The sequence below is a fragment of the Brassica oleracea genome, chromosome C1 (assembly GCF_000695525.1).
Source record: "Brassica oleracea var. oleracea cultivar TO1000 chromosome C1, BOL, whole genome shotgun sequence".
Taxonomy (NCBI): Eukaryota; Viridiplantae; Streptophyta; class Magnoliopsida; order Brassicales; family Brassicaceae; genus Brassica; species Brassica oleracea.
Genome location: NC_027748.1, coordinates 41031528 through 41045647, shown reverse-complemented (window position 1 = coordinate 41045647; position 14120 = coordinate 41031528). Strand labels below are relative to the sequence as shown.

At 37.9% G+C, this 14120-nt stretch overlaps 4 protein-coding genes across 5 annotated transcripts; 1 reads left to right on the top strand and 3 right to left on the bottom strand.

The window, feature by feature from the left end:
* Positions 1–205: 205 nt before the first annotated feature.
* LOC106295332 (mitochondrial import inner membrane translocase subunit TIM14-2) lies at positions 206–1359 on the bottom strand. Its single transcript, XM_013731209.1, has 3 exons — positions 1226–1359; positions 768–946; positions 206–554 (listed from the first exon to the last, which is right to left on the bottom strand). The coding sequence occupies exons 1-3, from the start codon at positions 1226–1228 to the stop codon at positions 398–400; spliced, it is 339 nt and encodes a 112-aa protein (XP_013586663.1). The 5' UTR covers positions 1229–1359; the 3' UTR covers positions 206–397.
* A 544-nt stretch (positions 1360–1903) lies between these two features.
* On the bottom strand, positions 1904–3763 carry LOC106340466 (protein IQ-DOMAIN 1). The gene is made up of 5 exons (XM_013779349.1): positions 3700–3763; positions 3308–3622; positions 2898–3119; positions 2636–2755; positions 1904–2554 (listed from the first exon to the last, which is right to left on the bottom strand). Exons 1-5 carry the CDS (start codon positions 3757–3759, stop codon positions 1904–1906), a joined length of 1368 nt encoding a protein of 455 aa, XP_013634803.1. The 5' UTR covers positions 3760–3763.
* A 1289-nt stretch (positions 3764–5052) lies between these two features.
* On the bottom strand, positions 5053–7982 carry LOC106341763 (DEAD-box ATP-dependent RNA helicase 57). The gene is made up of 12 exons (XM_013780482.1): positions 7819–7982; positions 7598–7742; positions 7371–7498; positions 7198–7289; positions 6980–7076; positions 6793–6873; positions 6488–6720; positions 6210–6404; positions 6043–6133; positions 5713–5835; positions 5474–5624; positions 5053–5385 (listed from the first exon to the last, which is right to left on the bottom strand). The coding sequence occupies exons 1-12, from the start codon at positions 7897–7899 to the stop codon at positions 5165–5167; spliced, it is 1638 nt and encodes a 545-aa protein (XP_013635936.1). The 5' UTR covers positions 7900–7982; the 3' UTR covers positions 5053–5164.
* Positions 7983–9232: 1250 nt separating this feature from the next.
* LOC106324358 (protein POLAR LOCALIZATION DURING ASYMMETRIC DIVISION AND REDISTRIBUTION) lies at positions 9233–11745 on the top strand. Of its 2 annotated transcripts, none has more exons than XM_013762343.1 (4): positions 9233–9782; positions 10333–10688; positions 10757–11009; positions 11093–11745. In XM_013762343.1, exons 1-4 carry the CDS (start codon positions 9401–9403, stop codon positions 11221–11223), a joined length of 1122 nt encoding a protein of 373 aa, XP_013617797.1. In that variant the 5' UTR covers positions 9233–9400; the 3' UTR covers positions 11224–11745. The 2 variants fall into 2 exon arrangements, with proteins under 2 accessions (XP_013617797.1, XP_013617794.1); XM_013762340.1 differs by having other exon boundaries at positions 9234–9833.
* The last annotated feature ends 2375 nt before the right edge of the window (positions 11746–14120 follow it).

Here is a 14120-nt window from a genome sequence, read left to right as displayed (position 1 = left end):
TCAAGCACTATGATCATCTACTCATCAAGCACTATGATCACCCACTCATTTACCAAATCAAGCACCATCTTTGATATTTTATGCATTGTTGTTCACTATAAATACCATCACTCATCTCACTCTTTTGTACACCATTACATCTTCTACTTCTTCCTTATAATAAACTCTCTCCCTTATATTAAGTGTTATTTGTTTCCTACGGGTATTAAATTCTACTCTTATTTAAATTTTTCGATACTATAAATTATAAGTTATTCATAACAGTTCCTACATTCTAATCTAGCTAAGAAACATAAATCAATGTCTGATCACCATGTTCCTGATCCAGACCGATAACTCAGAAAATAACATTGGCTTTTGTCGATGGGATCAACCAATCAATCTGACCAAAAAGGTTTCAAAAGGGAGAACCATAGCTCTCGGATTTGCCAAGCATCATGTCTTTGGCTTCGTTGATCTTAGACGCAAGGTAATGGCTTCCTCCTGCGTCTGGATGATTAGCCACCATCACCCTCCGGTGCGCTTCCTTCACCTTCTCTGCCGCTACACTCTCCCTGTTTCATACCACCATGACACACAATCTCAAACCACAATAATATCGCAAATGACCAAAGAACCATATGCAAAACATAACAGTAAACCTTTTGAGTAAGAAAATAGCTAATAGTTAAGACTAAACCAACTTCTTAAAAACTAGTTTTGGCATAGCTACAAGAGTTCTAAGCCAAGATTGCTCGTACCATAATCAAAGAAACCAAGAAACAAACCTAACACCGAGAATCAAAGCAGCTTCTCTCCGCGTCATAGCAGCTTGGAAACCACCTTCGTAGAACTTGCGGAGTTTAGGCCTAGGTGGTCTTGCCTTGAACGCTTGCCACGCCTCGATTCCGTATTTACCAGCGTAAGCAGCAGCCGCGACAGCAACACCTGCAAGTATCGGTGCAACCTGGAAAGCACACAAGCACATAGAAGCAAGCATCTCTTAGTGATGAACCACACACAGAGAACACTATATGAAGACACTGTTTAGTAGTGAGTGACATAACAGAGCAAGCACAAGAACTAAACTTATCACTGTCAAAAAAAAAAACAAAGGGAGATTCTTTTAAACACTCTAATCGAATCAAAAGGTGGATGCTTTCAGTATCATCAAATGATTTTTCCAGAATCAATCGATAAAGAGCTGAAGAAAACACAAAATAAGAAGAGAAGCATGTCAATTTACCATTGTAGGGGAGAGTTTTGAGAATTGATCTGTGAGATAGTGACACAGCTCTTCAACGTTGGATGATCTCGATCGATTTGAGTGAGGATTTAGGGTTTCGGCTACTTACTTCTTTGTGTTACCTGGACTTTGCGGTTGGTTATAAACCGTATGTCGAAACCTTCCAACTCTTTTAAGTAGGTTTTTCAGTTAACCGAACCGAAACCACTTGCGGTTATGTTGTCGTTTGGTTTTTCAGACGGTTTAATAGATAGTGAACCGATCAGCAACTTTATAAAATCCATCCGGTTTGACTTCGATTTTACACAAAATTTATTAATTTATATATTAATCTTTTTTTATTTCTCGGATATTGACGTTTTATTCATTTAATTTCATAACGAAAAGAAAAGAGGGAAAAAAAAAACAGAACCGGTTTGTATTCGGTTTTCAAATTTCTTTGTATGGTTTAATTCGAATCAACAATACTGAAGTGGTTTAACTCTTAAAGTGAAGTATGGTTTATGGAGCCCGTCTCAAAACTTTCATCAAAAGTATTACAATGCACAAATAAATCATCGTGACAGAATCTTGAAACCAACATTGCTTCACTTGCATATAGTTTCTTGATACAAATCTTAGAAAACCATCCTTGGCGCAAGAATATATACTATGGTCAATAAAAAAAAAATACCTCGGTTAGTCACTCGGCGTTCTCACTTTCTTTAGATTACTGTTTTCAACCTTGGGCGGGGCTGAGGATCGTCTAGCTTTGGGAGCAGGAGTAACCCGTTTCTTTGCTGGTGCTTTCTCAGGTACAACACCATTCTTTTCCTCTGTGGTTGCCGTGGTGGTGGCAGCAGCGACGCCTGGTGAGCTCTGTGCCTTGACCTTCCCTCGTGTTGGTTTCGTTGGAACCATGTTGCGACGTCTAGCCGTTGAGCTAGATAACCCCTCGTCATCACTAACCGCTGACCTTGCGATGTTGTGTTTACGGTTCTTCTCGGAGCTTTTCGTGATTTCATCTGTGGTTTTGGATTTTATGGACGGTGGGATTGGTTTACTCTTTCTCGGGTTTTTTATGGTAGATGTTGATGATGATGGTGGCACATTGGGTTGAGTCAAGCTATTGATCTTCTTACGGGTTGAAGGTTTTGTGGTTTCTAGTCCATGAGAGTTACGGTTGGTCAAGGTCTTAACCGATGACTTTTCGTTCTTGCTTTGTACTTTCTCCGAGCTCTCCCATGGCTTGTCAGCCATCCACCTTTCCAACCAGCTCCAACCCCAAGTCGGGTTGCTAGGATCCATGAACATCGTGTTTCCAGATCTCATGTTGCCCTTCAAGTGTTGCTACAAATATGAGCCAATGATATTAATCAACAGTTTTGATCATAGGCCTCAAAACTTTAAAGAAAAGAAGAGAGTGTGTACCTGATGTGTGAATGCATAAGCTAAAGCCCTTTCTCTTCTCATCGTCGCCTCGTACTTATTCAACAAACCTGCTTCGATTTGCTCCTTGGACTGATTGCTGTCGTTCCAATTACCCCCACTCTGTTGAAGAAAGAGCAAGTGTAAGGATTAGGAATAAACAAAAAAGGTTTCACAATCTAATGTATTCGCAAGATCTAATGAAACTTGTGAGTGGTGAATGAGAATTGCATCTAGGACTAGGAGGAATATATAAGAGTGAGACCTTCAAGGCTCCTAGCTCTTTGGCATGTTTATGAAGAAGTTGCTTATGGCGAGCCTGATTCTCTTCTGACATCCTGATTCTCCTAGACCGGATCTGCGACTGTACACGAGTGAGAGTCTGCATACATTTTAGTGTATGTGCAGCTTGCCGCTGTACAACCGTTCCTTCCATCAGTAACTTGAGTCTAGCCAACCTCCTCATCCCCTGGGACTCTCTTCTTGCCTAGCATTGTAGAAATTATAAATGCTAAGGTCATACTTGAGAAACATACACTTTTCTCAAATTATAACTCAAAAGAAAAATCATCCAACACAGCTTGATTCTATCAATTTTGAATAAAATAGCAAATTAACTTAGCACACAAGTTCTAATCAAAGCCAAAAGCATGAGTGTGAATAAAACAAACATACCAGATGACCCCTAAATGTAGACTGGATGAACATGGCAGCTGCTTCTTCCCTTGACTTCCCTGGAAACCTATCAGGTTTAGCTGCTGGAGGAACAAACTCAGGAGAAGATGGAGGTGAATCTACAATAACATCTTCTTCTTCTTCTTCTTCTTCTGGAGGAGGGGGAGGAGGAGGAGGAGGAGGGAAGAGATTCTTCTTACGTTTGACCTTATCAACTCTGACCTCAAACTGTGGAGGAGAACTTCTGGATGAAGCTACCAATACAGGATAAGAGATCTCACTATTCTGATACTCAACCGATTTATGTTTCAGTTTCTGTAATCACAACATTTAAAAAAAAAAATTGATAATGGCACAAGAATATGAATCTGTTACATCTAACTCATTGGTACCTTTAAATCTTGGCTAAAAGCCTTCTTAACATTCTTCAGCCATTTCGCTTTCTTGACCATCTCTTCCTTCTCTTTCTGATCAGATGAAGATCACAGATTGAAACGGATTCTCAAAGTCAAAAACACTTAAAACTGGATTTGAAAAGGAACTTTCTATAGCCTGCAAACGGGAGAAGAAGTTGATCTCGGAGTTCAACTTAAAACCTTTAATGGTTATGTGCGACTTTCTTGGAAATTAAAATGCTAATAAGAATTTGAATCGGTCGACATTTTTTGATCTTTGCTAAATTGAAAAGAGATCCTCCTCACGTTGTTATCACTCTCTCTTTTCAAGCAGATAGTATTATTTGTTTGAGACCCCACTAACAGCTTGCCGCTCTTTTTTTTTTTATATCTACTTCTAACGACTTTTTATTATATGAGCGTAAACAAAACAAATTCAAGGAAAGAACTCAGTTTAAACATTGGTAATGATCATTATTGGTCTGAATTTTTTGCTTTGTCACAATATTATTGTATCAATGATTCAAATCCTTCACCTGCTAAAAGTTCTATGCCTACTACAATTTTGTTAAGTCTTCTTTGAAAATTGCATATTAGATTTTGTTGATAACTCCAAAAACACACATGTATGTATGAGAGAACGTGATTGTATCTTTTTCTGTATTTCTGAATCTATAATACATCGCGGAATCGTCAATAATCTCAAAAGCCTTTCTTAATCATTTAGCAGCGTATATCTACCCCATGATCGTTAGTTAATGGAATAATAATATCAGTTTTCTATCACATACGTGATACATACCAGCCGTGTGGTCGTTGTGGTATATGCTTCGATATATATATTTTTATAAAGGAAAAATCTCCAAAATAGCACATTTCTAAGTTTATATCACAAAAATAGCACTCAAAAACTAAAATGACCAAAATAGCACCTTTCTAAGTTTATCCTTTGAAAATTTTAATTTTTTATTTTTCAAAATTTGAAATCTTATCCCAAAACCTCATCTAAACCCTAAATTTGTGACTTTTGATAAAACATTAAGTGCTATTTTTGTGACTTTTGACCTTGAGTGCTAGTTTGGAAACAAAAACTTGATTTAGTGCTATTTTTCTCTTTTTCTCTTTTATAAAGTCCATTGAGCTATAATATCTTACACTTTTGATTAATATATTCATTTATATCTTGCTAATGCAAAATTGAGTATTTATTTTGAGAAAAGACCTTTACATAATGCACTAACAGGTTGTTTGATATGTATATACAAAATTGTATAAAACAGAAAAGATGAATCCAAAATCCAAACTAGTTTCATAATTTAAGAATTTCAAAATTCAAGATATAATATAAAAAGTCTTAGAATTCACACATTTTATCAGAAATTTGAGACTTGAAATTATAAAAATACAAAACTGACTTAAAAAAAAGTCATTGTGTCAATGTAGCAACCAAGAAACTTGAAGTTTACTCTTCTTGTTCGATTTTACTGTCTTTGGGTCGAGTGGATATAGAATCACGCTTTGGCCTATGCTTCTTCCACTTCTTCTTCTTCAAAGTCATGATCCACGACGGAACCTCACATCCCGATGATGTCATGGTGTTGGCTATGTTCTTTAAGAAAGGCACATCTTCTTCCGTGTAGAACGTTATCGCTTCACCGCTTCTTCCCGCTCTCCCTGATCGACCTATAACAACGGTTTAATAAACAATGATTACTTACCAAGATGCATTCACAAGAAGAGCATCAAAGTAACACAAGAAGTGGATACATACCAATCCTGTGGATGTACGCAGAAGCAGAATCCGGGAAGTCATAGTTGATCACGCAGTTGATCCCTTTGAAATCCATACCTCTAGCGATCACATCAGTGGCTATCAGAACCCATGTCTCGCCTGCTCTGAAGCTATCAACCGCGTTTTCTCGCTGCAGCATCCAATGGTTTAGTTCTTATTAGGTTCCAATCATCTCATACAATCTATATATGTGGAGAGAGAGAGAGATGATGTGTTACCTCTCCAGGAGGGAGATCGGAATGGATGACACCGACTCTGATGTCTTCACATTTCAGTTCATCGTAGAGTTGCTTTGCTCGTTCTTTGCTTTGCATAAAGATTAGTACCGGTGGATTCAGACTCTACAGCCATGTAGAAAAAAAAATTGTTTCACAAAAATTGATTTTTTTTTTTTGTGTTTCATGAAAAATAGTAAACTTAACGAAAATTAATTGACTTTATTAAATTACTATTGATTAAAACTTATTGCAAAATTGATAATTACAAAAGCGATACATAATAATTTATTATAGTGATTTAATGTGTACTGTTTAAGTAACTGAGCTTACCTGTGCAAAGCTTTGGCGAAGAGCGAGAAGCTTCCCTTCTTCAGTTCCAGCAAAAACCAGCTTTTGCTTGACGGTTTCAGATGCTGTGTTCCTGTATAAATGCTCAAATGTAAAGATCTTTTCGATGCAGGACATGTTGTGAAGTATACAATATTATATGTACTCACTTTCGGCCAATGATCACACGAACAGCATCGTGCATTATGGAACGTGCGAGCTCCTCAACGGAATCTGGCAAAGTAGCACTGAACAATGACCGTATGATCGAAGGGTTTGAACAAGCCTTAACCACACCATCTATTTGTTTCAACATGCTCTGCTCAAACAGCTTGTCAGATTCATCAAGGACAAGATACTCCACCCTGCATTCAACAGAGATTAAGGTAAAATAGGCAGTAGAAACTACACGTAGTTCAAATTCTAAATATATATGGTATTGACTTACTTGCTTAAGTCGATTTTTTTAGCCTTGATGGCTCGTTTAAGCCGCATGGGTGTTGATATGAGAACATCACACTGCAGCTTCGAGAAATCAGCGGTTTTGACGAGGGGTTTAGTCATTAACCTGATGTTGAACTTGCTTCCTTTGATAAGTTTTTTCCCTTCTCTAGCTGTTTGGGCGGCTAGTTCTCGTGCAGGAGAGAGGATGACTGCTCTAATACCATCTGTTGAATGGCGCTGAAACAACAAAAAAAGCATGGTTCAAGAATCAGAAACTGCGAAATCTATAGAGTAAAGAGAGTTGCATACCTTGAGTTTTATAAGCATGGGGCAAATAAAAGCAAAGGTTTTTCCTGACCCAGTTGGAGCACAGGCAAAGCACTCACGACCCTGGGATTAATCAAAAAAACACAACTCAAAACTGGAACAGATACTTTCTGAAAGGATTCCATCTCTACCGTAATGAATAAAGAAAACGAGTGAATAAAGAGCATACCGACAAGAGAATTGGAATAGCCTGCCTCTGGATAGGTGTAGGCTCTTTAAATCCTAGTTCAGCTAAATTGCGTAATATGTATTTCTTACAACCATACCTGTAACAAGACATCAAACACACCATAGCTAAAGCATGTCAATGGACAAAAGAGTTACAGTTTTACTTTCAAACTACTAATCCTATCTATAAGTATAATAAATCAAAAACTGTCAACGCACCTCGATGCCAACTCTGTGAAGCTTTTAAGCGGGGATGGAATGTTGTTACCAGAGACATGAATGTTGTACTGTTTCCTCGACAAAGCATCTTGCTGCCATTATCAAACAGAAACCATGTTACTTACACTCACTCTATCACTCTTTGCCTTTTTTAAATGAAACTCAATACGTACCTCCATCCGCCTGTAAAGCTCCTTCTTGGGATTCTCCAAAGTCTCATCCTTTGTGTCGTGCTCAACCTCTTTCCCTTTAGACCGCGACTTCTTCGAGCTCTTGAACACATCAAACCCTTCAACAGGCTCTATTTTTTTTTCCGACATGACAAAAAAAAAGTTGGATCAGAGTCAGACAATGTTAGCACAACAAACCAAGTCGTTTAATTTTTTTTTCAAGACTTTACCAGAATTAGCAGATTTTCGTTTCCTCTTCTTAGAGGAGGAGGAGGAGGAAGCTATCTTCTCTTGCTCAGGCTCCTCCTCTGATTCTTCTTCTTGCTCAAAGAAGCTCAGTTTCTTGTTGCGATCATCATCCTCCACCGTGCGATTCTAAAACACACAGCACTGTTGATTTCTAAAATAAGAAGAAAGAGCTGATGATTATTATACACGAGGTAGAACTAACCTTGAACTTGGCGAAATCTGGAGCGAACTTTTTCCGATTGAAGTTTGTTCCACCGAACAGAAAATTCGCGCTTTTCTCCATCTGCAAAGAACGGAAAAGGACCTGGCGACGGCGGCGACTCGGTGTCGAGAAGAAGACTCCTTCAGGTTTATTGGGGTTTAACAGTTAGGGTTTGGTATCTTCGTCGTTTTCAAATACTGTCGAGGGCAAATTCGTCATTTCGTGTTTTAAAAGCAAAAATAGGCCGAACCATTACTAAATTAAATGGGCCTTAAAGCCCAATTAAAACAAAAGCCCTAATATTTTTTTGGGTGGGGGGGAGGGGGGGGACGAACATAGGATACGACAGAAGCCCTAATTTAATTGTCCCACCGCTTGGAAATTCCAAGGGCAATATTTACGTGGTTCCGGAAAACCCACAATTGTTTTAGAAGCGGTTGCTTCTTTTGATCTTTGGATATGGCATGCGTTTTTTGGACCGCCGGGTACTTTAAATGATATCAATGTTCTTGACCGCTCACCTGTTTTTGATGATATAATACAAGGTCACGCTCCGGCAGTCACTTACTATGTCAATGGAAGGGAGTATCATTTGGCTTACTATCTCACCGACGGTATTTATCCGAAATGGGCTACTTTTATCCAATCAATTCGGGAGCCACAAGGGCCGAAAGCGGTTTTATTTGCTAAACACCAAGAAGCTATCCGAAAAGATGTCGAGCGTGCTTTTGGAGTCTTGCAAGCTCGCTTTGCAATTGTTAAAAACCCGGCACTTTTTTGGGACAAAGGCAAAATTGGGAATATTATGAGAGCATGTATCATACTCCATAATATGATAGTGGAAGATGAACGAGATGGATATACTCTGTCTAATCTTTCGGAGTTCCAACACGGAGACGACCCCGGAAGTTCACATGTCGATCTCGATTTTCAAACGGATATCCCTTCAAATATCGCCAATATGATGGGTGCTCGAAGTAGAATTCGTGATCAACATAAGCATCAACAACTGAAAGCGGATTTGGTTGAACATATATGGCATAAATTTGGACATAATGAAGACATCAACTGAGTTCGGAAGTTTGTTTTCGAATTATTCTCGATTATTGTACTAATCTATATTTTCATGTTTTTTTTAAATCTATGTTTTAAATGTTATCTTTTAATATATTTTATTTAATAAATAAATTTTATTAAAAAAAGTTATTAATTTTTTTAAGAGCCTCGAATTAAGAAACCTCCATTAAAGTTTCTTAACAGAGATCCTTAACCCCACTTAAAGTTTAATTTATTATTAAAATTTTTTTAAGGATCTCAAAAAGGGTTTTAGGGTTAAAGATGATCTAATGAGTTTGGTAAGAAAAAGATTAAATTTGGAAACTGGTCTGAAAAGCGGGAAACATGTGATGGTCTGACCCACCGCCGCTCAAGGACAAAAAAAATCTCCATTTCTTCTTCATTCTTCTCTCTCTCTCTGTGTCTCCTCGGGACTTTCTCCGACTCTGTTGTGTCGTTTTATACACTTCAAACTCAAGCTCTTTCTTGATCTACTTCGCTATTCCCCTTCTCCTATTTGGCAGAGATGTGGCAAGTTGTACTAGGAGCAGCCATTGCTGCTGGATCCACTGGTCTTGTAGCCAAACGCTTCTTCAACCCTTTCTCTCCACATCCTCCCTTTCCCGAGGATCACAGCGAAGAAGAGCAGGAGCACGTCACTACTCCTGTAGGTATCGGGTTTCTCGGCTCTCCTTGCGAGAAAACCAATGGCGTTTTCCGGTTTAAAAGTTCCGGGTCTGCAGGGTCCGGATCCGGGTCTTCTCCCGGGTTTAGGAAGTGTACAGGGGTTACATGCAAGGTTAAGGTTCGTGGCTTGATGAAGCAGAAGAAGAATAAAAACAATGGTGGTGGCTCTGAGATCGAGAAGCGATCTGGAAATGTTTCCTTGAAAAAGCCGAGAACTTTGAGTGCTGACTCTGCTTCAAAACGTGGTGTGTCATGTTATAATAACAATCAAGGTTTGCGCTGTTTGAAACTCTGATGATTTATCTTGTTGTAATATCTGGATTTGTAACGTGCATGACGTGAACATTTGAATTTACATCTTAGTTAATAGCTCATAGCTGCGTTAATTTTGGGGGAAAATGTTTCAGGGGCATTGTTAGGTTTCGTTTCATAGACTCGTAGAGATTTGAGTGGCGATAATACTCTGGATGGGTAAACTTTTTTACTTCTAAGACTGCTATAGACTTTGTGACTATATTGACAGTAGATTGAATAAGATGGGCAATCGTTAACTTCCTAGGCTTCCATAGAGAGGAATAAGCATGTATGTGTGCTTCCAAGGTGCTACTTCTCTTGCTAAAATTCTCGTAAAGACTTTGACTCGTTGGTTCAATTGATTTGAGGTTTGGTTGCGTCGAAATGTTATCCTTGCGGTAACTTTGTGCTTAATCAAATATTTTAGTTGGTTCCAACAAAATAGAAGATAATTAAATCATCACTTTCTCTTTTCAGATCATTCCACTTTCAGCTCGGCACTTGGTGTCTGCATGATGTACATGATGTCAGCAGAGAAAAACGAAATGAGTAAGCTGCATACAGCGACGGAAGAAACTGTCAAAGTCATCCAGGAGCTTAAAGATGAACTTTCTTGGATCAAATCTTTACAGGGTTTCAAATCCAGTGGCAAATCTGATCTCACTACTAAAACAGAGATTGCGAGTGGAGAAGAATCTGTCGACACTAAGTCAGGCAAGGATGGGGGATATGCTAGCAGCGTCCTAACTGAGGAGCCAGAACACGAGGCAGTAGAAATGGAACAGTTGGAGATAGAACTTGAATCTGAGCTTCAGAAACTAAACTTGGCTGAGGTTAGTGTGTGTTTCTACTGGTACAACGGTTGAAAGCTAATACTGAACTTTTACTTTTTTCGCATTAGACAAGTGAACTTATGGAGGAATGTAAGGAGCTGGTGAATGGATCTGGGTCATATCAGTGTGGTGGAATATCAGCATCAGAGCTGGACAAGAAGCTAAGTCGTCTTCTTATTGAGCAGCAAGAAGGACAGATCAATGAGCTTGAAGCTGAACTGCAGACTACACAGTCCAAACTCCAAGAAAAGGAAGCCGAGCTCCAAGCGCTCAAGGTCTGCGTTAGACGTCTGACTGAGTTTCCCCTCTTGGACCGTTCAGGTACATTTGGTCTCCAATACTCGCTTGCTTGAATTGCTATTGGTCAAACTCACAGCGTAACAAATTTGTTGGTGTTTCCTCAGATGATGAGCATGAACAAGACATGAACCAGGAGCTCTCAGTTTCATGGAGCCAACGTAACCAAACTGATAAAGAGGAAAGAAAGCCGGTCGTTGGGATGAAAAGACCTATGGAGCCATCTATTCATGTTTAAGTAGAGTGGCAACTTTATATAATCAGAAAACGTGCACAGTAAGTTCCTGTATAGACTTCATCTTGCAACACCAAAAGGATCCAGGTCTCTGAAGAATCCCATACTACCAGAAGTCTTCTTAGCCATGACTTGACTAGAGATTTAGATTGCTAGGTTTGTAGACTAGCTAGTTATTGCGGATGCGTGAACTTCTCTAAATGTCTTGTGTATCCTCAAGCTGTTAGTGTGTGTCTCTGTAGACTTTTCTAAGTTAAATGTAAAAGATAATCTCAGTTTAAGATTACAGTTTGTTATATATTGATTTGTGTTCCGGCCAAACACATCCCAACATGACGTTTAGTTTTCAAACAGCTATATCAAACTCGACATTACATTACCAAGCAAAGCTTATAGAGATGAGAAGCCATTGTCAATTCAAGAAACATCATATGCTAATTATCGAAGCATTCAAAACTAAAAGAGTGTGTAAAGGTCTAGTCGTGCAAAGTGCGTAATAAGCAAAAGGATCGCATCCCAACTAAAGATGACAAAAGAAACTCTACTCGCCGGGAACTTGAACGCCTTTCTTCAGCTTCTCCTTCTTCATCTTCTTCTTCGAAAGCGGCTTCTTCTTCCTCGGAGGCAGATTCTTCTGCGCGTATGTGTAGAGTATGAAGTTTCCCACAAGGAAGGTCACTAGCAACCCTCCAATCACAAGAAGGACGATCAGTCCTGGGTTGAGCCCTTTGCTCTCTATTTTTCCCTGTTTCATTGTTTTTTTTTTCTTAGCAACTTCAAAATAAAATCCAATATGCAAGAAGAACACAACAAGATCAAGCCAAGGACAGAACACAAAACAGATGCTTACTCTTGACACAATGTTCTCTTTTTTTTTTTAATGCATGTGAAAAAATATATTTCAACCCAAAAAAAAGAGACATTTTTACAATGACTGCCTCTTTGTTTTAGGAGTCTTTAACTATCAAAAGTATTTTAAAAACAGAGCATTATCTCTCTAGCTTCTTCTCAAGACCAAACCAATGTTCAGAGGTTTCATGCTGTAAGAAAATGAGAAAAGTTGCAGACTTTGCAACATATAGACACAGATGATGAAACCAATACAGGTTTAATCCAAAGATGACAACTTTGGCACGATCAATCATACGAATGGATCCAAAATGATCGCAAATGATCTCGATTTAAGAAGCGGAACATCATATGTGCATTAGACCAAGAAGATCAGATTCTAAGCATGCAACATGTAAGATTGAAATGCCAGATCTAGCGATTCATCATCATCGTGAGTAATTCACTAGAGATTTGATGATCTCAAGGAAACGAACAAGTAGAGAAACAAATTAACAGAGAGAAGGGGGAATAGATCTTACAGAGAATTCATCAGCCATAGCTGCGTTTCGGAGCTTCCGGAGATCAGCACCAGTCGCCGGAGACAATTGAAAGACTAGTTTTTTTTCCTTCTAAGATTCAGCAAATAAATAAATAGAGATCACCGCAGCAGGATTATTATTGTAATAAATAAAGTTAGAGGCCGAATTGTAAAATAATCTAAAATAGGAGTGATGATACATAAATAGACCACGGCTGCTGAATTGTTTCAATTTGCACGATGTTTTGAAATTTTCTATACAAATTTATTAAAATAATTGATTAAAATGTTAAAAGTTAATGTATAATTTTTGTTTTATTTGTTCAGAACCTGTTCGGAAACTCGTTCGGTGTAACCCATACGGTTGGGGTAGGGCCTAGCGCCGAATCATAAGTCGGAGATAAAGCGGCCGATTAATCGGCGTGTTGTTTTTGTTATAGACAACGTATTTCAACGATTATGTAGTAAAGTAAACATGGCGTAGTGGTTTAGTGTCTCTAAAAGAATGTGACAACCCAGGTTCAAAGTTCGGAGGGTGCGTCATTTTTCTTTTCTTTAATATTTTTTCTTTAATGAAGAGCAAACATGTCATTTACCGTTCGTCTTCCTCTTTCTGTTTCTGGTTTTCTGCAGTTTCAGACGCAAAAGCTCGGCACTTTAACGGTTTTAGAAGCAATTTTCATAGGTTTTCTTCTTGTTTTTGCTAAAATTTCATTGATATTAGAGATATTATTCGATTTCTAGGTCAAAATGAACAAAAGTTCATTTTTTTTTTCAGATCCGATTTTTTGACCGCATAGCTTCAAACCGCTACGCTTGGTCACCGTTGAGCGTTTACTCGGCCGTTGAATCGGTTAGACGCGGCCGAGTTTTAGAATAGAAGTTCACAATAACAATAATTAACTACTTTTAGTTATTATTTTTTTTGCTCTAAGCAAGTGATTTTGTTAAAAGTAAAAGAAAAAAGTTAATTTATATGTTATGCTAGTTTGGTAATATATTAAAATTAGAGGCCAAATTATAAAATAAAGAAAAGTATGGGTGGTGATAAATAAAAGGTAAATTTCCAAAATAGCACATTTCTAAGTTTATATCACAAAAATAGCATTTAAAAACTAAAATGACCAAAATAGCACCTTTCTAAGTTTATCCTTTGAAAATTTTAATTTTTTTATTTTTCAAAATTTGAAATCTTATCCCCAAAACCTCATTTCTCAACTCTAAACCCTAAACCCTAAACCCTAAACCCTAAACCCTAAANNTAAACCCTAAACCCTAAATCCTAAACTCTAAACCCTAAACCCTAAATCCTAAACCCCACCTTTTAACTCTAAACCCTAAGTTTGTGACTTTTGATAAAACATCCCCTATATATTAATTGAGAAGCATTTGAAAAATTAGAAATTTAATTTTGTATTAATTAAAAAAAATCTCAAATCCTATGTGGCACTCTAAATGCCTTCTAAATTTCATTTCAAAGAATTCTAGAGCATTTAATATAAAGTATAGTTTAATCTAATGGTGTCATATT